This window comes from Corvus moneduloides, chromosome 20, assembly GCF_009650955.1.
Source record: "Corvus moneduloides isolate bCorMon1 chromosome 20, bCorMon1.pri, whole genome shotgun sequence".
Taxonomy (NCBI): Eukaryota; Metazoa; Chordata; class Aves; order Passeriformes; family Corvidae; genus Corvus; species Corvus moneduloides.
Window position 1 is genome coordinate 3,182,987 of NC_045495.1, and position 21,691 is coordinate 3,204,677.

The following is a 21,691-nucleotide window of genomic DNA, read 5'->3' on the forward strand; positions in this document are numbered from 1 at the left end:
GCTGCTCTGCAGAGGGACATCAAGGCAGTGCTGGAGAAAGCCCTCTCCCCAGAACACCCCCAGGTCCCCCATCTGGGCTCCCACCACAAGAACAGAGAGGAATTAATGTGCCCAAAGCCCAAGCTGTAATGAATCCAAGCACCCTCCCAGGCTGGCAGTACTCCCTCCTTTCCCAACCATTATTATCTGGAGATGATGGCACGAGCACAAAGTGATCGGTCTACAAAAACATTTTAAACCTATCGTGCATTACGCTGTGATGTGCCATGGAACCAGTTTAGAGAGCACATGCAGCTATAAAGTCGTGATTATTCAGTATTTAACCCAGCCTGAAAGCTCAGGAGTCAGCTTGTTATTTCCTGAAAGCGGGGGGCCTGAAATTATCTGTGAATAGTTCAAAGCTGCAGTTAATTCAACATCTCGACTTTCAAAAGCATAAAAATCACAGATTCCTGGAGCGTGTAAGCTTTTCAAAAATTACAAACTACTAACTGTCAAATCAAAGCAGCAAATAGAAATCCACATGGCTGATAAGACAAATAGTTGCATTTTAAAGAGTAATTAAATATCACTTTGGAATATTTTGCTTGGAACTTGTTTCCCTGATAAAAAAATGGGGAGGGGAAGGAGGAGGAAGCAATCCACACAACACCAATGAGCTTCTCATCAAACAAATGCTCAGGCAAGCGCTGCTCAAATTTGTTTTGTTGAATTCAGAGTTCAGCCTGCTGTACTACAGCCTCCCATGCCCTCTTAGTTTCCCTAGATCCCTATATTTCACATCAAACTCTAGCAATAAGGAGGAGGCAATCACTGTGTTGAATCTGGATTGTTGGGGAGGAGGGTTGGGACAAGAATCCCCGTGGTGTGGTCACCAAAAAGTGCAATATTTTCTGACTTGACTTAGATTAAAACCATGTCCCAACTTCCATGCTGGGAGCATGGATGAAAAAAACAGGAATGCAAAACAGAGAGCTCTACCCAGAAGCAATTCAGGAGAAGTGAAACCTTACCCCAGTCCCACACACTCACCCCACCACGTGCCACTTTGAAACACTAAAAGTTTGTCCATGAGAAAGGATCAAAAAACTCTAAAACATCCTGGACTCTTCCAAAACCCAAACCTGTCAGCAATGAACTCATAAGGAATCTCACCCAAACTTTCTAGGACTAAGCAATACCTGTGGGCAACAGTACCAAAAGATTGTTTGGAGTAGTGAATGAGGAGACAGCTACTGCATTTCAAACTGTTACCGAACCACTTGAAGAAGCCACCATGCGAAGGCAACGCAAACCTGATGTCAGTTTTTGGGATGGGACGTGTAGAGCCCTGTTCAAGAGCCAATCATGTGATTAGCAAACTGCTTGTCCCCCCACCCTGGAGCCAGGAGGATTTGATAATGGAAAGATGCCCAAGGACTTTCAGAGCAGGTCCTAAAACATGGGCAATTACCCACCGAAGGATGTAATAAACACCACAGCAGACAACACGTCAGCAAGACTTTTAAACTATTAATTCTCCCCCAGGGAAAGCGCTCAGGCAGGCAACAGTTTGGATATGGGGGGAAATCCAACCTCCATGGACATCAGTGATGTTTTTGCAACTCTCGCAGGACCAGGGCACAGTCCCCAGACTCGCAGTCTACTGACGCTTACGGGGATTTCACAGAGGATTAGGGTCTTGGCATGAGAGAGGACTGCTAATTGTATGGAGGGTGTAAAACACAGCAAAGCTGTGTAAAAAACACATAGAAATAATTTGGAAAAAAGGCATCAACAACAACAAGAAGAAGTCAAAATGTTTTGGCTTCGATGTCATCTGCACAATGTGGAAATACTGAATAGCTTACTCCTCACTCATAATTGGAGTTCACTGTTGAACGTCTCCAAAATCACAGGGAAAAACACTCCATTGTTCTGCACTCTCTTTTGTAAAGCTGTTACGTGTTCAGCCTCTAAAGAATGCATTTTTGGAGAAGAACAATGCACAGATTACTTTACAAAGTAAAGTTCCTTTGCTCAGTCCTGCAACCTGAGAGTAACAAACGAAATTGTCAACCGAGCATTTTTAAACAAACGTTTTCATTTCAACATCTGGATTAAGATGCCACAATGAAAAACAGCACACAGGCTTCCCTCTGCTCCCTTCATACATCTCCCATTCTTACATTTCAGAACCAGCGAGTTTCAAAGCAAACAAAGAATCAGTTGGTGCTGCTAATGCCTTGCTTCTTACTCAATAGCCTGATGTCATGAAAAGACCATATTTTTCAAATCTACAGCTCCGCGAGCCAAAGAGTTCATATACATTCCCACCCCAGAAATATAAAATCAGGAATACAGCTGAAAGTGATTACTTAGATATTTTTATATGATGAAATTCAAAAGCTGCTTCAAGTGAATTACAAAATCTTCTGTAAGACAAATCCCACATCTGTGCTGACCACTTGCCTCCCAGATCTCAGCAGATGGCAATTTCAAACAGAAAAGTTCTGAGTCCCTGAAAATCACGGTGTACCTTAAACTGTAATCAAGGGTTTGAAGATTTCTCCTCCACAAAAATACTGTGTACAGTCTAATTTAATGACATTTCTATCTTCTCCCCACCATTTCTTGCACAAAGACTACCTAGAAAATTAGTACCCGGTGTCTTATTAGGAGAGGTTCCCACAATAAATGATCTTTTAAGAAAAAGGGAAAACACTCTGTCCCAACCAAATGGAATTTACCAGTGTGAGCAAAGGGAGATCCTCAAATTGTTTTCAGATACTTGACTGAATAATCACAGAAAAACAATCAACATGTTCTGCATTTATTTAAATCCAGAACAGAAGCATCTCAGCCTTCCCAAGAAAAATCTGTACAACACTCAACCAGATGCATAAATACAGCAGAAAAACACAAAACACAAGAGAGGCAAAGCACAGCCCCAACACCACTGTGGCGCTGTGTGGATGCACCGAGCAAGCGTCAGGAGAAAATCCAAGATTAAAAAGAATGAGGAACGAGGAAGATGACTGGGCCAAGAAAGTAACAAGTAAAAACAAAAGCAAAGGCAAATAAACAACAGTGAAAGATAAACTGCTGCTCCCTCACTGTAGAGCTTTTTCTCCTCCAGCACCCCAAGTCTCCTTTCTCCCACTCCTGTGTGGAACTACGTGAGAGAGCTACGCAATGAAGAATGTGGACAATTTATCTTTTTCTTAGCAGAGATGACCAAGATGTCCCACAGCAGCACAGCATGCTGTGCCCTCCTCCAACAGCCAGTGTGCCGTAAGGCCTAGAAGAGCACCCAAATTCACCCCGAGTGTAGGTGGACTCTGCAGCAGGGATGGTGTGGAGCTCACCAGGAGAAGTCTGGGATCCTTCCAACAGCAGGAAGGGAGACACCTCGTTGTGGGCTCTGGGGGACATCAGGGCATGTAGGCAGATGGGGGCTGTTTACACTACTGAGGGTCTCAGCAGCAATCAGGGACTAAAGCTGTTATTAAATCAACCCTCCAGAACTCGAGCAGATGTCCGTGCAAACAGGTAACAATGGGGCGATGGTAAACCAAAACCGCAAACAAAATGAAGACACGGAGCAACATCTTCTCCCCCATGCTCTGCTCAGCCACACCAGAAGACAAATCAGTTATCAGAAGACAAATCAATTACCAAAAGCTACCTTTGGATGCCCAAATCCAGGGCTGAACAACTTAACTGAGGGATGTGCACCACAAGTTAAAGGCCTCCAATCTCATTTGGCGCATTCTGGTTTTGTCCTTCAAAAAAACCCACCCAATAATAGGTCTGGCTGCGGCTCAGACGGAGGCATAATGCCATCCTCCTCATTAATCAAAGGCTTTCCCCACGGCCAGATGTTTGCTGACTTGTACTGCTTTCTTTTATTACTGGTTTGGAGGCAGAAATTGCTGTGTGCTGAAGTTACTCCAATTGGACTGGTTGTCCCTGGTAACTGCACCCCGGCATTATTGAGTTACCGAGGCATTCAACGGAGAGTGGCTGTTTGCTTTGACAATTCCTACTACTTTCCCCAATAATCATCAGAGTTAGATGCTAATTTACTTTTAGGACTGTGGGAATTTTACTGCAAACCCAGACAGGAGCCTGGGGTTTAAGATCTATCAACGTCTGGTGCCCACGGTTTGGAAGAAGGAGAGATGCAGAAAAATGCAGAGTACATGATGTGCACAATGACAGATGGACCTTAAAAGTAATATTTTTCAATAATTCTGAGCAACAAAAGTGATGCTTTTATATAGGATAGGAAGCCATCATCTTTCCTCAAAGCTTTCATGGCCTCAGTAGATAAAGTAACCAAGCCATAATGGGAAGTGTTGGCTGGAAAGGACTTCTGGAGGTCTTTGAGCCTGGGCATCACTCACACTCAACCCTGCTGGGGAGAGCTTCTCCCAAACAAGCCCTGTAACCTGCAAGGACAGGGAGCTGAGAGCTCAGGGACAGAGCTCTTAGTGTTCCCACTTCTCTCGCTGTCTCTACCCTGCATCCATAATATCCCTTTCTTCCCATAAATCTGTGTAATTCGCTGGGGTTTAGGAGTATCCCTTAGTGCAAAGGAACCATAACTCAAAAGCACTGCCTACATTCCTCTAATGCTTTTGTTTTAAAACAAATTAAGCCCGTGAGGTACTGAACATATGCTCGACATCCCCAGCTCTCGCTGGCATGTTTTTGAAAAATAGAAAGTTTGTGCTTTTCTGGGGAGTCAGGTCATTAACCCGACTATTTAAAAAATCAGCCTATTATACAAGGAAACTTCTAACTGCCTGAGCTACAGGTTATAAATCTCCTGTTTAGAAATCTGATATCCTGACATAATTGCCCTTACAACTTACAAATAGGTCCTCTGTTATCCATAGATTAAGCTTCCTCCAAAGCCACATCACATCTGCTTAGTTTTGAAAATATACAGCACGAGCTTCAATTACTTTACACTCCACACAAAAATAATCCTGAATTTAACTCAGGGCTTCTTGGAATAAGAGTTTAAGACCCCATAATCTTTTTATTTCATGTTTTCTTGCAATCTAATAGATGGGAGCACTGGCCAGCATGTAAAATTAATGCCACCTTCCACTTCCATGATTTCCCGACCATTTAACTACATTGCAGTGGAATTTTTAAAGCAAATATGGCAAGCAGAAGTCCCACCATCTAAATAATCTGAAATGTTCTGTAGGGAAATGGTCAGCTACTAATTGGAACCACAGTGTTTTCACATCCCTGTAGGAAGAGGGTTTGGTTTAAAAGAAACCTGAGTTAAACTGTAGTTTCTCTGACGGATGAAGCTTCTGTTGCAGCTCCTCTGATTAATGAAACTGCTCAGATCCCGACCACTTGGGCGAGCTCCCAGTTAGAAGTGTCGGGACTTCAAAGGGGCAAACTGGGGGCCTTGGGCAGCACTATTATCCAGGTGCACAGCATTAAATACGTGAGTTTTTGCAGAACTGTGGGCTAAGTGACAAAAAGCCAGTGGCAAACAAGATAAAAAAAGCCAAATCCATGTTTCAAAGCTACATCTCTTCTCAGCAGCAGGGACATCACATGGCACTGCCAGACAACGGCCAACTTTTCCTTTAACAATTCCTTTACCTAAGGAACAGAGCGGAGTGCTGGCAGAGCAGGGTTCAGAGACCCATCCAGGAAGATGTCATCCCTCTCATCCCTTTCATCCCAACACAGCCTCGCGGCGTCCACACACAGGGGATGCCTGAGGTGGCTCAGCCACCCCCAGCCCTGCAAGTACCAGCGTTATCCCAATCCCAACCAAAGCCCAGCCAGAGCCTGCCCGCTGCTTCCACACCCGCGGCCTCAACCACTCACCAGAAAGACGTTTAGAAATGGCACTGTGGGGCACCATCTTTTCCATTCTTACTCAATTGCTTCCAGAGATTAGATTTGTAAAGAGGATTTTTTTTTTTCTTTTAAGCGTTGCGCGCTCATTGGGAACTGGAGGCTCAGCCTGTGCCTGCCTTTTCCTCACAGCCTGCCCCGTCTGGGTCTTAGCGTGCTTTCTGTCCATTATCTTTCAGATTAAACTCTACGGATGAGAGGCTGTAACTTGCAGAGTATCGAACACACCGAACGAGAGGAACAAACCCCATCCCACAAACTGGCCGGGCAGCTTCACCAGCAGCTCCCAGCCGAGCCGGGCTCACTCGCACCTCAACCACCGCGTGTCCTTCCACGGCTCCTTTCTGTGCCCAAGCCCACGCAGGAGCCCACGGGCACCGTGTCCGCTGCCCACGCCAAGGTCTGGTTTCCTCGGGCGCCCGCCTGAACGACGCCGTGCCCGTGGCTGGGCTCGGAGGAGCTGCTCCCCTCACACCTCACCTGCAGCCCCGCTCCTCTGCGGGGCCCGGCGAGGCCAGCGGGTCCGGCCCCCGCACAGACCACGACGCCCAGCCCAGAGGGGCTCCCCCGGTGCCGCGGCTCCCAGGCCCCGCAGGAGCCGGGCGAGACGGCGTCGCCCCACGGGACAGCGGCCGCCACCTCCCCGCCGCTTCCCTAGCTCCCCCGGGAACTTTCTGGAAGGCGCCCAGCCCCGGCCGAGCCCCGCGGCCCCCAGACAAAGCCCGGGGCGCGCCCCGCCGCCCCCCGCCCGGCCGCGGCCGCGGGTCTCACCTTGCGGTGCTTGTCGGCGAAGGGCAGCGCCAGCCAGGGCATGGCCCGCACCGCCTCCTGCCACTGCTGCTGCTCCTGCTCCGCCGACACGAAGACGATCTCGAGGCGCTGCCCGCCGGCCGCCGCCGCCTCCCCCCTGAAGCGCCCGTAGAAGGCGGCCAGGCTGGCGCCGAGCTGCGCGCAGGGGCCGCCGAGGCTGCAGCCGAAGTAGAGCCCCACCAGGGAGACTCCGCGGGCGGCTAGCGCCGACACGGCCACCTCCTCGCCGTCGGCGGCCACCAGCACCTCTCCCAGCACGTCGGTGAGCGCGCCCGCCATCCCGCTCCGCTCCCGCTGCGCGCCCGCTCCGCTCCGCGCCCGCCCCGCCCCGCCAGGGGGCGCTGCCGCGCCGCACGGCCCCGCGCCCGCCCCCGCCTCGGGCAGCACCGCCCCGGCCCGGGCCCGCCCCCCCCACCCCCTCAGAGCCGCGGCCGGCGCAGCCCGGGCACGGAGCGGCGCCCGGAGGGACAGCGCAGCGGGGAAGGGCTGCACGCTGGCACAGCCCGCGGTTGGGTGGGCTACTGGGGAGAAATTCGTCCCTGGGAGGGTGGTGAGGCGCTGGCGCAACTTGCTCGGAGAAGCTGTGGGTGCCCCATCCCTGGAGCGTCCAAGGCCAGGCGGGATGCGGCTCTGAGCAACCTGCTCCAGTGGAAGGTCTGCCGGCCCGTGGGAGAGCTGTGATCACACGCACAGGATCACACAGAACCAGCTAGGATGAGAAAAGACGTTTGAGGTCATCGAGTCCAACCTATGACCAAACACCACCGGGACAGCCAGACCATGGCACTGAGTGCCACATCCAGACTTTCCTTAAACGCCTCCAGGGATGGTGACTCCACCACCTCCCTGGGCAGCCCATGCCAGTGCGCAATCACCTTTTCTGTGAAGGTCTTGTCCTGATGTCCAGCCTAAAGCTCCCCTGGTGCAGTTTAAGGCTGTCCTCTTGTCATGTCGCTGTTGCCTGGAAGAAGAGGCTGACCCTCACCTGGCTACAACCTCCTGTAGAGAGTGATAAGGTCACCCCTGAGCCTTCTTTTCTCCAGGCTAAACAGCCCCAGCTCCCTCAGCCGCTCCTCACAGGACTCCTTTCGTAAGATCCCTCCTAACCCAAACCATTCTGACTTCCCTCTGGCCCCGTGGGGGTAGATCCAGCCTTCCCAAAGGAAGAGTTGGATCCTTCTTTGTTTCCAAAATCGAGCATAAATAGGTATTTACCCCTATCAAATGCATGCAGAGAAACCTGAAAGCCAATCCAGAAACATAAACGTGAATTGAGCTGCACTGAGCTACACCGTCTGTCTGGCTGGGATACAGAAAGGAAATAAAGCAGAGACAGTGACATGCAAACCAGGCTGTAAAATGTATTTGCTCTTTGTAATCAAAGTCTGCAATCTGCAAGCCTGCAGAATTCACTGTGGGATCCTCAGCTGCTCCCGACTGATGTCCGTGTGTCCATGCTACAGAAGAGCCCCAAAACAGGACACTTAAATGTTACTATCTACTGCAATAAACACCTTTATTTTTACAAGCCTTCCTTATTTGGCTTCTTGTTACTGTTGTTGCTTTCAATTGTATTTAAAATCGTTGTGTATCATCGAGAGCCATTAGGGGATGCTTTATAAATACAATTAATTATCATTATTATTATTATTACAGCTTTACAATCTCTCTTTTCTCTTGCCAAGACCTGCTCCCTAGAGGTGGTTCAAAGCAAGAGAAGTTTTGTGTTGTTTTTCATTTGTCCTGCCTTATCTCCCTTAATTAAGTATCTGGGTTCTTCAGGGCAGGGAAGCTGTTTTTTAAGTCTGCAACCCTGAACTCAACCAACCCATGCAGCAAGATAAATATTCTGCTGTAAAAATAATATTTACAGCTGCAGTTAATACGTCTGTCCCCTCTTTTAGTGAACAAAGCAGGAGGAAGATGCTCTGAAATACAGAACAAGTCAAAAACATTTCTCTCTTGAAGAACAATGAAATAAAATGAGGAAACAGCTGTTCTTAACAAAAAAAACCCCATCACAAAGCGAGGTGTGGCTGAACTGAGGTTACACCATGAGAGCGCTTAAAATGTGGTGGGCGAGTGCCTGCCCAGCTGCTGGTTCTGCAGCAGGATCACAGATTCAGGATGCCCATTTGGGAACCAGCTTGAGGCACTGGAATTGAAGTGTCAGGACAGCATCCCAAGGCTTTTAATAAGCAGTTTCTTGTCTATCTAGAGCCAGTACCTAACTGCACTTTCCTAACTCCTATTCATTTTTTATAAGCACTGTTTCTTTTTATATTGCACCCGGTTTGACTAGTAGAGACTATATTTTTCATTAAAGTATTTAGCAAGTATTTTTTCCCCAAAGTATTTGCCAAATAATTTGGCAAATGATTGGCAAATTTTGGGATTTCCATGGATGCTTAGTAGGCACCCGGTGCTTATTAAAGCCTTGTCGGCACGGAACAATACAAACACTGACGAAATGCGGCCGGGTTAAAAGTGTCGAGCCAGAGGGGCGGAGACAAGAACGGCTGGGAAAGGGGACCCGTGTCCCCCCTCGGTTCCCTCCCGCTGCTCCCGGAGCTGCGGGAGCGCCTGGACCCGCGGGGCTCCGGTGCCATCTGCCGGGGACACCGCGCACGGCAAGCGGGGACCGCGACCGGGGCGGGAGCTGGGGGAGCTCCGCCAGGAAAAAAGGAGCCTCAAAGGGACCCTATCGCTCTCCGCAACTCCCTGGAGAGGGATTGTAGCCAAGTGTGGGTCGGTCTCTCCTCCCAGGTAACAAGCGATAGGACAAGAGGAAACGGCCTTGAGCTGCAACAGGTTGGATATTTGGGAAAAATGCTTCACCAAAAGGGTGGTCAAGCCTTGGAATTGGCTGCCCGGGGTAGTGGTGGAGTCATCATCCCTGGAAGTGTTCAAAAACCATCTGGATGCGGCACTTAGCTGAGTTACCCTAAAGTATCCGCTGATGGCTCTGATCATCTGATCCTAAAAGCTAATTTGATTGCAAAAGGCTCTTTAGTTTTTAATTCAGCTGCATTCTGAACTCCACGTTGCACTGAGGGGAGTGGATTTTCCACAGTATGCAGACATCAGCCAGCAGCAAAGCCTCTTAAAGGAAGGGACATAATTCAAACAGATCAGTGCTTGACATAAATCCATTGTGTGCTGACATTCTCCTTATTTGAGAGCTCTTAATTATGAGTATATTTGTGGGGTGTATTTTAGCAGCAAGATGTTGGCTCTGTTTCAGATTATGGACATCCATATGCAGAGAAAGCCTGGTGTAGCCATCCTGCTGGGAATCTGCAGGGGGAAAAAGGGCTAATTCTGCTCTGCACATGATGCAAGTCAACTGCAATCCTTCTCCTCTCAGTTTTTTTTCTTCTGGAGTCACATCAGCATCGCTGATAACTGAACAGGGTCCCAGCTGCCGAAACCAGCTCCAGCAGGGCAGGCCATCTGGATTGTGGCTGGTCACACATTAACTCCTTTAAACATGTCTGCGTCAAGGTATCAGCCTCCCAAAATGCTGCTCCGGATTCACTGGAGGTCTAAAATGACCGCATGGAATTTGACCCTTCAAATTCTTCCAACTGTGTTGCAATCCTGTTAATATCCGGATTGCTGAGGGCAGCTGGTCGTACCTTTGACCCTCCTCATCATCTGTGGCTCCGGAAGATGAGTCCTGCTGAATCCCATCGGGCAGCTGGCAAGATCCTCGTCCCTGCCACAGAGGCAGAGGCAGCGCCAGGTCTGTTGTGCCAGTGATGGGGAAGGCCTCAGGGCATCCCTGCTCATCCAGCCAGGTCCTGGGGTACCCATTCTGCCACTTTCCAGCAGGATTGGCATCCACGTTTCACCATGGAAACACAGAACAGCACTTCTGAAAGTGACCAGAGTTGGTTTCAAACAGCACCAGCAAAACACAAGGGAAGGGATTTCAATCACAGCCCTTCTGTGTGTATTTGGCTCTCTGGAGGTTAGCCCAGGACCTGGCTCTTGAGACTGGGAGGCAACATTTCTCTCCCAAGCCTGAAAAAATGGTCATTTTTATTTTCAAAGTCCTTTTCTCACAGGTTTCTGCCTGATTCTCTCCCTGCTCTTCGCCAGCCCAAGGTATTGATCTCAGCAGGGTCACCAGTAGACTTCAAAGGGACTCACACTTGCACTGCTCATTTAGGACCATGAATAGCACCATCTGAGCCTTATCATTTCCCTTCTGCCTCCACGGGAGATAACGGCTCCTCAGGAACCCTCGGGCCGTCTCGCAGCCAGGCTGGTGACAATCACACCACCAGCCTGTTGCCACCTTTTCCGATAACCATTTCTGTTTCTTCCTAGCTGCCCCTGCAGCACCATCCTGCAACCACTGGCCACAGGGGAGGAGGGAAGGATCACTGAGAGGAGCACTCTTTTGTCTGGAAATACCCTGATTTCATCAGGGCACTTAAAATCAGAATGACTGTGACTCGCCACTACTACTATACAATTTTTTTGTGAAGTCACATTGAAAGGACACATTTGAAGTCACATTTGAAAGGACAAGGGGATAAGTGAAACATTAACAAGACATTACATTTCGAGCTGGTGACACCACAGCTATAAAGCATCAAGGCAGCATTTAAACAGCTGGAAAACCGAGACCCACTTTCCACTGCAATTTTCCATGCATTAGCAATAGGTTTGGTTACAGCTACTTGGTTACGAGTCCCTGCGCTTAGGTAAAATTCCACTCCTGTAACAACCCAGCCTCCCACCCAAACCAAATCTGCTTCTTGTCAGGTGCTGGGCAAACGCAGCCATTCCAACCTCCTCAACCTGCCAGCTGCACCACTGGGCACCGGCCTGCTGGGTGAGAATCCCTGGATCAGGGACAATCCCTGCTAATGAGGTGTTGGTGGGCGGATGGAGGAGAAGGGCAGGCTGCCCAGAGCCGGCTGCCCTCCACTGTTTCCATGATGCTGATGGCAGAGGGGACATTCCTTTGCTCAAATGTCCCGTTCCTGCCTTTGACAGCCCATGTGTTGGGGGACCCACCTCACAGACAGCACTTAGAGAGTCCTAAACCATCATCCCTCAAGGAATTCCCCAGTCCATAGCCACCACCTGGGGGTTTCTGGACCTCTGGTGAAGCCCCGGTCAACACGTGGCTCCTCAGGGGATCCTCATCCCAGAGCCGACGAGCAGGAGCGCTCCAGATGTCGGTGAACAAACAGGGGCATCCCCTGCCCTTTGCACAGCAGATCCCCAAACCACTACCACAAACAGGGGATCCCCAACCCCCCCAAACCCCACGATGGGCTCTGGCTCCGGCCCGCACGTGTGTGGGGAATCCGCAGCTGCCGCCAGGCGGTCAGAGCACGGCCGTGGGGGTCCCACTCCCGTTCTGCTCCCGGACCCGGAGCTGCCCGTGCCGTACCGAGCTGTGCCGAGCCGTTCCGCCCCGCCCACAGCCCCGCGGCCCCGGGGGCGGAGGCGACCGGGCCGTGCCCATAAGGCGGCGGAGGCGGCGCGGGCGGTACCGGCGGTACCGGCGGGCGATGGGGGTAGCGCGGTGCCTGCGGGGCGCCCGGCGCCTCCTGCCCGCGGGAGCACGGCACGAGTGCTACGAGCTGGCCCGGCTGGCGGGGCCCGTGGTGAGACCCTGGGCGGGGAGAAACGGGGAGGGACACGGGGGACACGGTGCGGGATCGCGTCGCCGGGACGTGGATCGCGGCGGGGCTCGGCCGCCCGGAGCCGGGCAGCGCTCCCCGGGAGCTCCGGGATGCCGAGGAGGGAGACCTCGGGCCCTGCTGGTCCCGTACCGCCGGGTTTCGGCTGCCTCCAGCCTCCGGGCGCGGATCTGCGATCGGGGATGTGCGGGGATGGCCCGCGCCGGGGCCAGCGGGGTCCCTCCACCACCCTTCATGCCTGGGTTGGCGCCCGGATCCCTACTCCTTGCCCCAGAAGCTCTTGCTGCTGCCCATCGTGGTCCCTCTGCTTCCCTGCAGCACGACTTTGGAAGAGGAGTGGTGGGCTTGGGGAGGGGGACTAAGCTGTTAATCTGCTCGGTGAAACCAGGCCTGAGCCCTGGCACTGCCACTGTCACTCGCCCCTTGAGTGACAAGCGAGTCACTGTGCGTAGTGCCAGGTCCATAGCTGGCCCTTTCAGCAGGCTCTGGGCGCAAAGGTGCTTTATGACTCGCTGTCCTGAAATCCTCCCCGGACTGGAGCTGCCGTTTGCCATTTGTCTGGACCCTCTGGAGGGAAATGGACCCTTTGGCAGTTGGCACAGACCATGCTGAGCACATTTTGCAGAGGCTTCTGCCAAGGGGAACCACGCACCACAGCCCTGGTCTTAATCAATCGCGTGTGAAATTTGGTGCTTTTAGTCTATGTGCTATATCTGGTAAATAAGTACCGACTGTTAAACTTCTCAGAGGCACCCTCCCTGACATCAAATCCCTGACCTGCTGTGTTCAGTCAGCAGGGGAAGTCTAGACTAGTTTCAGTTACTGTAGTTGAGCACATCAAGCCCTCTTAGTCCCCTCAAGCGTCCAGCCTGCAGCACAGCCTGCTCCTCCACGTGCACAGACACCTCGAACCCATACCTACAGCTGCTGTTTAATGATCGTTTCATGATAAACACTGTGCTGAGATGATGCTGGTGGTACAGACCTCTCCTGTGGGGATTACTCACAGCAGTAAGTCAAACATGCCTGGGCCTGGCAGCAGGACTGCCTCTGCAGGCAGCAGTGGGAGGTCTGCAGAGGAGAAGGGATTGTTCTGCTCTTCCTCTGACCCCTCAGAGCTGCTTCTCCAGCATCTCTGGGCTCTTGGCTTGCCAACTGCTGTGTGGGAAGGAGCATGAACAGCTCCTGGGCATGGTTTCCAGCTGTGGCCACCCCTCAGCGGGTATAAATGTCCCTAACTCCTGCCATCTGGTTTGAGCTGTGCTCTGGATGTCTGTAGAGGGCACATCCCCCTGCCAAGGGAAAATGAGGTCTGGAAATCAATCTCTGCTGCAGCATTGTTACGCACTGCTGGCAAGGAACACACAGACTGGCCTTGGTGTCTCTCCAGGAGGAGAGGATGTTGTGGTTTTGGAGGATAGTTTTCCACAGATGCACGCAAATGTGGAAAAGCACTGGGATGTTTTATTTTCTCTTCTCTATGCAGCCTTCATCTTGGGAAAGAGGATTTCTAGTGAAGCCCTTAAGCCTCTCTAAAATGAGGTCATCTGGCAGATTGGCTGTGTAACACCAAAACACCACAGGGCAGGTAGATGTGGGCTTTGAAAAACAAAGCCACCGCGAGCCTCCGTGAGTCCTGGGGCTGCCTTCCCTGCCCAGCAGTGTTGGCAAGCAGGGATGGGTTCCCAGGACCTCAGCAGAGCCCTGGCTTGAGACATGGACAGAAACACCAGGAAACCTGAGCACTCATAGTCCGGCTCCTGGGGGACGGGTGGTGTTCCACCATCCTAACAGGTCTTCATCTCACTGTCTCCTTCTCTCATCCCAGTTCTTTGCCCAGCTGCTGGCATTCCTGATCAGCATGGTCAGCTCCATCTTCTGTGGCCACCTGGGGAAAGCCGAGCTGGATGCTGTGACCCTGGCTGTGTCCGTATGTATTGCTCCAGTTCCCCTTGGGTTTCAAACATATGAATTGTGTGTCACCAAAAAAAGGAGAGAGGAAAAAACCAAACCTGTAAGAATGTGTATGTGAGGGCCCTGTTCTTTCTTTTGCCCTGAGCACAGGCAGGAGAGGGGAGCTGGGCACTCAGTGCCTGTGCCAGTGCAAGGCCAGCAGCTGGGAGCCTCTGGCCAGCTCTCTGAACCTGGCAGATCAGGGCATGTATCCAAGAGCAGCACTGTTTGTTGTGGTGCTTTAGATCTTCACCCCTTGCTAGGAGATCCTTTTCCCCACCAGAGGGGAGAGGAGGCTATTTAGTTAAAAAGACTGTGTTATTCTGAGAAATAGAGAAGGACTGGAAAACTTCCCAGAAACTTGTAGCAGAACTGTCTCCCCACCCAGCTGGGAGGGACGCAGCGCTGTGGGCCAGGCTCCCTGTCTCTCCTCCAGGTTATCAACGTGACAGGCATCTCCATCGGTTCTGGCTTAGCCTCAGCATGTGACACGCTGATGACCCAGGTCTGTAGCAGCTCCCCCTTTCCTGTGCCTGGGGGGGTTTACTGGTGGTGTCTCACCTCTTGTGCAGTGTGATCTGGGCACAAAGGGCAGGGGGGTGGCAGCTGCCAGACAGAACAGGGTTGCAAACACTCTGGCTGGAGCCTGCTTCCTCCCCAAGGAGCCCTGGGTCATGCCTGGGTACCAAAGGATTTGCGATCTGCCTGAGAGTGAGTTACACCCAGCCAGCCTGGCATTCGCAGCTGCAGGGCATGGGAAAGGCATTTAATTGTCCTGTTGTTGCCCTGAGCGTTTGCCCAGACCCTTTGGCTCCCTGTAATGCCCACCTTGATCCTCTCTCCCAACCCAGACATATGGCAGCAAGAACCTGAAGCAGGTGGGCACCATTCTTCAGCGGGGCATCCTCATCCTGCTGCTGTTCTGCTTCCCTTGCTGGGCCCTCTTCATCAACACTGAGAGGATCCTCCTGCTCATCCGACAGGACCCCGAGGTCTCCAGGTCAGGGGTGAGATCCAGCCCTTCTGGATCAGATATTTGCCATGGATTGTTGAAATCAAAGCTCTCTGGAGCTTGAGTGCAATGCTGTTTGGCTTGGCTCTTGCTTTGCTGTATCATTAACTGGGGAAACAACTCTCTTTCCAGGTTAACTCAGCTCTACGTGATGATCTTTATTCCAGCACTTCCTGTGAGTCTCTACTAAAGCTGTTGGAAGCTCTGTATCCCTTAGTAACACCAGGGAAAGGAGGGAGGGCCTTTGCTGTGTGGCTCACAGGGCAGGTTTGGGGTTTTACAATGTGCCCCTTGACCTTGTGCTGTACCAGATGTGCAGCTCCTGGACCAGCAAACAGGGGCTCTCTCATCTTCCTGTGCAAAGGCTTTTGCTGTGGCCACGTAACTGGTGGTGGACATTGGAACCAGGGCCTCCAGCCTCACTCTTAACCCTGAGGTAAAGGCTGGAGCTGTTCCCACACTCACAGCTGCTGGGCTCTGACTCCTCTGAGGCAGGGAGCAGTACCCCTGTGGGATAAGGGTCTGCAGGTTTATCCTTTCTTCCAAGCTTTCCAGGCTGTCTCACGCTGATGAGGAAGCATTGGAGATTTCCCATTTGGAGACTGATCTGTCTTCCCAGTGGGAATGGGATGTGCTTTCTGTCACTCTAGATTTTGGGTGCTGGCAGTGCTTCAGCTGGAGCACAGGGGTTTTGGAAGAAGGTGGTGGGGGACTGATCCGTCAGTGTTCAGTGGGCACTTGGCTGTTGAACCACAGTGTGCTGATGAACTGAATCCTGACTTTTGCAGGCGGCGTTTCTGTACCAGCTGCTGACAAGATATCTACTGAGTCAGGTATTGTACAATTAGCCAGCTTCTGGCCATGGAATAAAGGTATTCCCAGGAACATGGTCAAACTTGGGAATCAAAGTTCACCCTGTTCTGGGGAGAGCTGGGCTGAGGAACATGTCATGCACAGCTCCCCAGCCAGCCCTGGCTGAGCTGTGGGAATCTCCTTTAGCTGGTTCCATTTCCTACTTCCCAACTCTGTGTTTTATGGGTTGCACCAGCTCCCGAGCTCTGCTTGTCACCTCCTGCATGTCTCACACAGCCCAGCCTCACCTGGAACATGAGCTGCCTTCTTGGCTTTCTCCTTGGGCATTGCTGGAGGTCTCCCTTGTGTTCACTGGATGGGGCTTGGGCTGCATTTTGGGGAAGCAAATTTCAAAGTTCCTCCTTGGCTTCCAGGAGATCATCATGCCTCAGGTGGTGACAGGGATTGCAGCCAACATCCTCAATGCGGCCATGAACGCCTTCCTCCTCTATGCTCTGAAGCTGGGCATGGTGTAAGTGTGAGAAGGGCTGGTGACAGTCTCTCCCTGGGTGCAGGGGTTTGCTCAGGGCTCGGGGGGTGCCCTGGGTGCCCAGTTGTGCCACCTTCTCCCCCCAGCCCCCAGTCTGCAAAGCTGAGGCTGGAGGGGTCTGTCCCTTATCTGCAGCAAGGTTGCTGTGGGTGCCCCTGGGTCTGTCCTGCTGTGGCTGAGGAGGTGGGGAAGGATCACTTGTAACCTGCCTGTCTCTTTCTCTCCCCAGGGGCTCTGCCTGGGCTAACATGGTTTCTCAGTACACCCAGGTTATCTTCCTCGTCCTTTACATGTGGTGGAAGAAGATCCATGTGAAGACCTGGGGAGGTACTGTTCTACCTTAATCCTTCAGAATACCAGTGTCTGGGCCTGGGAATCTGGCATTGTCACCAGCACCTGACAAAGGGATTGCCATCCCCTCACAGTGGGAAGATGCTGTAGCCATGTCCTCAAGGCCTTTACTGTAGCTCCAAACACATTCTTGTCAAATATTCTGTCTCAGGAATGCAGCATGGCACAGCAGCAGTCCTGGGCTGATGTCCTGTGAGCTGCAGGGGTGGTTGTCCTCAGAGGGTGTCCAGGAGAGGATGTGGCTCCCCTTTAGGGGAGGAGATGGAGAACACATGTTCATTCTGCTTCACCTCCTCATGTCAGGTTGGAGCAGGGAGTGCCTCGTGGATTGGGGCTCCTTCATCTGGCTGGCAGTGCCTGGCATGGTCATGATGTGCATTGAGTGGTGGACCTTTGAGATTGGGAGCTTCTTGGCTGGTGAGCCCCAATCCTCTTTTCCTTCTGGTTCCTGGTGGCTGCTGCTTGAGCGTGTCCCCAGAGCCCCCCTGCCAGCAGCAGCCTCCTCACCTACAGGGTTGGGGTCTGCAGGATGCTGCAAGTGTTCCCATCTATTCCATGGGGATAGATGCCTCCTTTTCAGCCAGTGAAGGAGGTGGCAAATCTTTTCCAGGGCTGATCAGTGTGGTGGAGCTGGGTGCACAATCTGTCATCTACGAGCTCGCCTGTGTCGCATACATGGTAAGGGCTGGGGGTGTGAAACCCCAAACAGCCTGGGAGTAACCCCAAAACAATGGCTCTGTGGATCAGTGCTGAGGTGGGAAGCAGGGCTTGGTACCAGGCAGGGGATACCTCTCAAGCCTGCCATGCAGCTGCACAGCCAGGGTGTGCTGCAGGTGGAAAATCCCTTCACTGCAGCAATGCCAGTTTGTCCCAAATTCCCCGCTGGGGAAGAATAAAATCACTGCAGGCTCTGCTGTCACTGCAGGCTCTGCTGTCACCCACCTCCTCTTGTCTCCTGCTTCTCAGGTGCCCCTGGGCATCAGCGTGGCTGCGAGTGTCAGAGTGGGCAATGCCTTGGGAGCAGGGGATGTGGCACAAGCCAAGACCTCCTGCATCACTGCACTGCTGTGCACAGGTCAGTGCAGTCCTGCAGAGCAGAAGAAAGGGCAATTACCAGCAAATGGCTCCGTTTCCCTCTGACAGGGGTGGGGACCCCCCCATACGAAGCCAATCGCACTTGTTCGGACCCTTTGGGCAAGGCAAGATCCTGACTCCTCTTTCCTGTTACAAGCCTGGTGCAAAGGCTTTGATAATTAAAAACACAGTTTAGCGTTCTGTCCTCACGCTCCAGAGGGTAGAGGGAGTATCTGGGGAGAGTGAGGAAAGCAGATTTATCCTCTGCTGCAGTACCATTTGAGGTCAGCAAAGTCCAGTCCCCACCACATGAAGCCCCTGAGGTCTGGGCCTGGGTCAGGAGCAGGCTGTACTGCCCTTGAAGGAATTTGACTATTCCTTTTTCTTTCAGGGGTTTTTGCTGTGGTGGTTGCAGCATTACTGGGAAGCCTAAGGGACGTGGTGGGATACATCTTCACCAATGACAGGTGGGTTAACAGCTTTCTTTGGAGTATTACTGCCTTCTTGGGAGGTGTTATTTATACCCCAGAAGCTGCTGACAGATAAGAGTTCATAAACCCCCATCTGGCAAACATTCCTCAAAGGTTCCTCCCCATTTCCCTGGGTCCCTGGGCAGCACAGCTGCTTCTAACACTGGGACACTACCATGGCAGCAGGCTGGGATCAGGGAACTGGGATCAGGGAACTGGGATCAGCCTTTGTGGTTGATTGAGGAAGATGTGTGAGAACCAGGGACTGCATGGTGCTGCTTCCCCTGATCAGTCCCTACATCTTCCCAACAGGGAGATTGTCAGCTTGGTGTCCAAAGTGATGCTCATCTTTGGTCCGTTCCACTTGCTGGATGCAACAGCAGTGAGTATTCCAGCATGTGGAGTGATTCCTCTCTGCAGCTTGGGGCGCAAAGCTGCCTGAAGCCCGCTCTGGACCTGTTAAAATGAGAGAAGCAAACTGAGAAACTGTCACAGCAGCCACTTGTGTTACCTGTAGCACCTCAGTGTCCTCTGTGCTTGTAGCTGCCCCTTGGCATCGCTGCAAACAGCCCAGTTTTTCCTCCTCTATTCCCCTGGCCAAGGCTCCAGCTTTTTACAGGTTTATCAAAGCAACACAAATGAGCAGCTGGGTCTTCAGAGATACCAGGTTCTCCCAGCACAGTGGGATACTCAATAGACAGTAATTTTGGCCCGTTTTCTCCTGTCATGTCCTGGGGGAGGGAAATGGACACTGTGGGGAAGCTCCTTGGGATCTATTGGTGTCTGGGTTGGCAGCTGGAGCGAGAGGAGCCCCACGCCACCTGCTCCAGAACGTGGCTTTGGTCCCTCTTGGCTTGGTGGGACAGTGCTGTGGGTTTCCCTGTCCCCAGGGCTGTGCCATGGCCCAGAGCCACCTGGCAGTGACCTCTCTGCCCGCTCTCCTCAGGCGACCTGTGGCGGGGTGCTGCGGGGCACGGGCAGGCAGAAGCTGGGTGCCATCGCCAACGCCGTCGGATATTACACCATCGGCTTCCCCATCGGCATCTCCCTGATGTTTGCAGCCAAGATGGGGGTGTTAGGTATGTGTGCCCTCCAGCTGGCATTGTGTTAGCTGTGTTGAGCAAAGGCTCAGCCCTGGAACTCGTGCTGGGACCTCCCTTTGTGTCAGTGGGGCTGGATTGCACACTGCTGTGTTTGGGGCAGGCACTGAGTGTGTCCCAGGAAATCCAGGCTTACTCCCAGCCCCCCCAGGAACTGTTTCCTTGAAAGTTCTTGGGCTGAAGTCCCTGGGCACTCTGGCAGTGGCTGGCAAAGGCAGGTTTTCCTCAAGCCCTCCCTGAAGTAACTTCCCATTGCTGCAGGTCTGTGGGTTGGGATGATCATTTGCATCTCCGTGCAAGCCCTTTCCTTCTTGGCTTTTGTCATCCGCATGGATTGGAGGAAAGCTGCAGAGGAGGTGAGAATTGTGCTTTTCTCTGGTAATTCTTGAAAGGTGCTGAGTTAATTCCTGTTTCAGTACAACACTACAGCCCTCTAGGAGGAGGCAGAAGTGAACTGGGATCTGTCCTCCTGTAGCAGAGGAGCAGTTTGGTGCTGAGAATGCTTGTCTTGGGAGAATAGAGGGTTTTTTGGGCTGGGCAGGACACTCTTGCCCTGAGAAGAGCAACTCTTCCCTGTGTTTTTAGGCTCAAGTCCGAGCTGGAATGAAACAACAAGTGGAAGATGTGAACTCCAATGGCACAGCTGCTAACAAAACATCTGCTGTGGGTATGTAGCTGGGCCTGACACCAGGCAGGGAGCCCAAATTCTCCACCCAACCTCTTCCTTTCCTTCCCAATCGTGGCAGCCATGTCTGTCCTGGAGGCTCAAATGGCTGGCAAGAGCACACAGCCTGCTGCTGGCCCTGGGCCAGCGACACCTCTCCTGCACTAATGGGGTACAGGATAGGCTGCTCCAGGGAAGAGCCTGGACTGCCACCCCGTGCCCGCCTCACCTGGGACAGCTGCAGCTGCGTGTCCCAGTGTCCCCAAGCCTTGGGAAAGGACCCTCAGGACTGTCACTGCTGCTTGTGCAGCATCAGCCTGGAAGCCCCTGGCTGGGCAGCTCGGCCTCCCTGCAGCGCTCGCCTCTGTCCCTCAGGTTACACCTCCCTTGACACGGACACTGGGGACACTGGGGACACCACGGTCCTGCCTGAGGGCATCGTGATGGGTGAGAGGCAGCCTGACCATGAGCTCAGCCCCCAGGAGGAGCCTGTTGTTGTCCCTGTTCTTCCCCCTGTGGAGTGGAGGGCTGTGATCATCCGCCGTGTGCTGGCTGCTGCTGCTGCCGTCGCTGTCCTGCTGGTGGGAATCCTGGTCCGGCTCCTGACTGGCAATGGCTAAAACCAGGGACACTGGGGAACTGTGCATGGAGCAGGAGGGCACGTGGCAATGGCCCAGGGGGATGGTGTGGGGAAGGAATTCCCCCTCAGTGCCTTACAAAAAGTCCCTTTGCACGGTTTCTGGTTAACTCATGATGTTTTATCCCACACACAGAGTTCTTAAAGGGGGTGAGGATGTGGCACCTGGGAATAAAAGTGCTTGAGAGCTGGTTCCTCTCCTGCGCTGCACTGGGATGTCACTCGTGAGAGCTGGGAGTGTATCCTGGGGCTGACCTGGGAACGAGACAGGGTCCTGGTGCTGCTGTCCTGCTTTCTGGGGACATTGGTCCATCTCATTTGCTCATGGCAGGGTCTCCTGCTGCCCACAGCACATTTCCTCACGCACCAGCCTGTGCCAGCATCTTGGGGTGGCAAATCCCACTTGCAGCTGCTGTGGCAGCACAGAACAAAGTGGAATTTGCTGGAAGATGTCTGACTGCTGCTGGGCTGCTGGGTGCTGGCTGTTGGCCCTGACCCCGCTCTCCCTCTGCAGGGCGGGCACGGGCCTAAAGCAACTCTTCTTTGCACTTTTGTAAGGTGGGATTTTGATACAATAAAGTTTTCTGAGTAAATGTTAGTCTGTTTAATATGTTGCGAGCATGACCCTGGTCACTGGCAGGGCTGTGCTGTTAAGAGCAAAGACGTGGGTCTGGTCTTGGCCCTGAGGTTTGGGGCTGGCTCCAGACACAGTCTCATCACTCTTCCCCTTGGGTA

At 52.5% G+C, this 21,691-nt stretch overlaps 2 protein-coding genes across 4 annotated transcripts in view; one reads left to right on the top strand and one right to left on the bottom strand.

Moving 5' to 3' along the window:
• NXN (nucleoredoxin) overlaps nucleotides 1–7,014 on the bottom strand; it is a 47,927-nt gene extending 40,913 nt beyond the window's left edge. For both annotated transcript variants that reach the window (XM_032130366.1, XM_032130365.1), the window contains exon 1: nucleotides 6,649–7,014. In XM_032130366.1, the coding sequence (XP_031986257.1) occupies nucleotides 6,649–6,966 (318 nt within the window). In that variant the 5' untranslated portion in view covers nucleotides 6,967–7,014. The remainder of the gene's footprint in view (nucleotides 1–6,648) is intronic.
• A 5,079-nt stretch (nucleotides 7,015–12,093) lies between these two features.
• Nucleotides 12,094–21,554, top strand: SLC47A1 (solute carrier family 47 member 1). Of its 2 annotated transcripts, XM_032130261.1 has the most exons (17): nucleotides 12,185–12,317; nucleotides 14,182–14,283; nucleotides 14,743–14,811; nucleotides 15,158–15,306; nucleotides 15,451–15,493; nucleotides 16,107–16,151; nucleotides 16,545–16,642; nucleotides 16,890–16,987; nucleotides 17,315–17,428; nucleotides 17,622–17,689; nucleotides 17,978–18,086; nucleotides 18,477–18,552; nucleotides 18,868–18,937; nucleotides 19,502–19,634; nucleotides 19,917–20,011; nucleotides 20,241–20,322; nucleotides 20,695–21,554. In XM_032130261.1, exons 1-17 carry the CDS (start codon nucleotides 12,222–12,224, stop codon nucleotides 20,937–20,939), a joined length of 1,692 nt encoding a protein of 563 aa, XP_031986152.1. In that variant the 5' UTR covers nucleotides 12,185–12,221; the 3' UTR covers nucleotides 20,940–21,554. The 2 variants fall into 2 exon arrangements, with proteins under 2 accessions (XP_031986153.1, XP_031986152.1); XM_032130262.1 differs by lacking the exon at nucleotides 14,743–14,811 and having other exon boundaries at nucleotides 12,094–12,317.
• The last annotated feature ends 137 nt before the right edge of the window (nucleotides 21,555–21,691 follow it).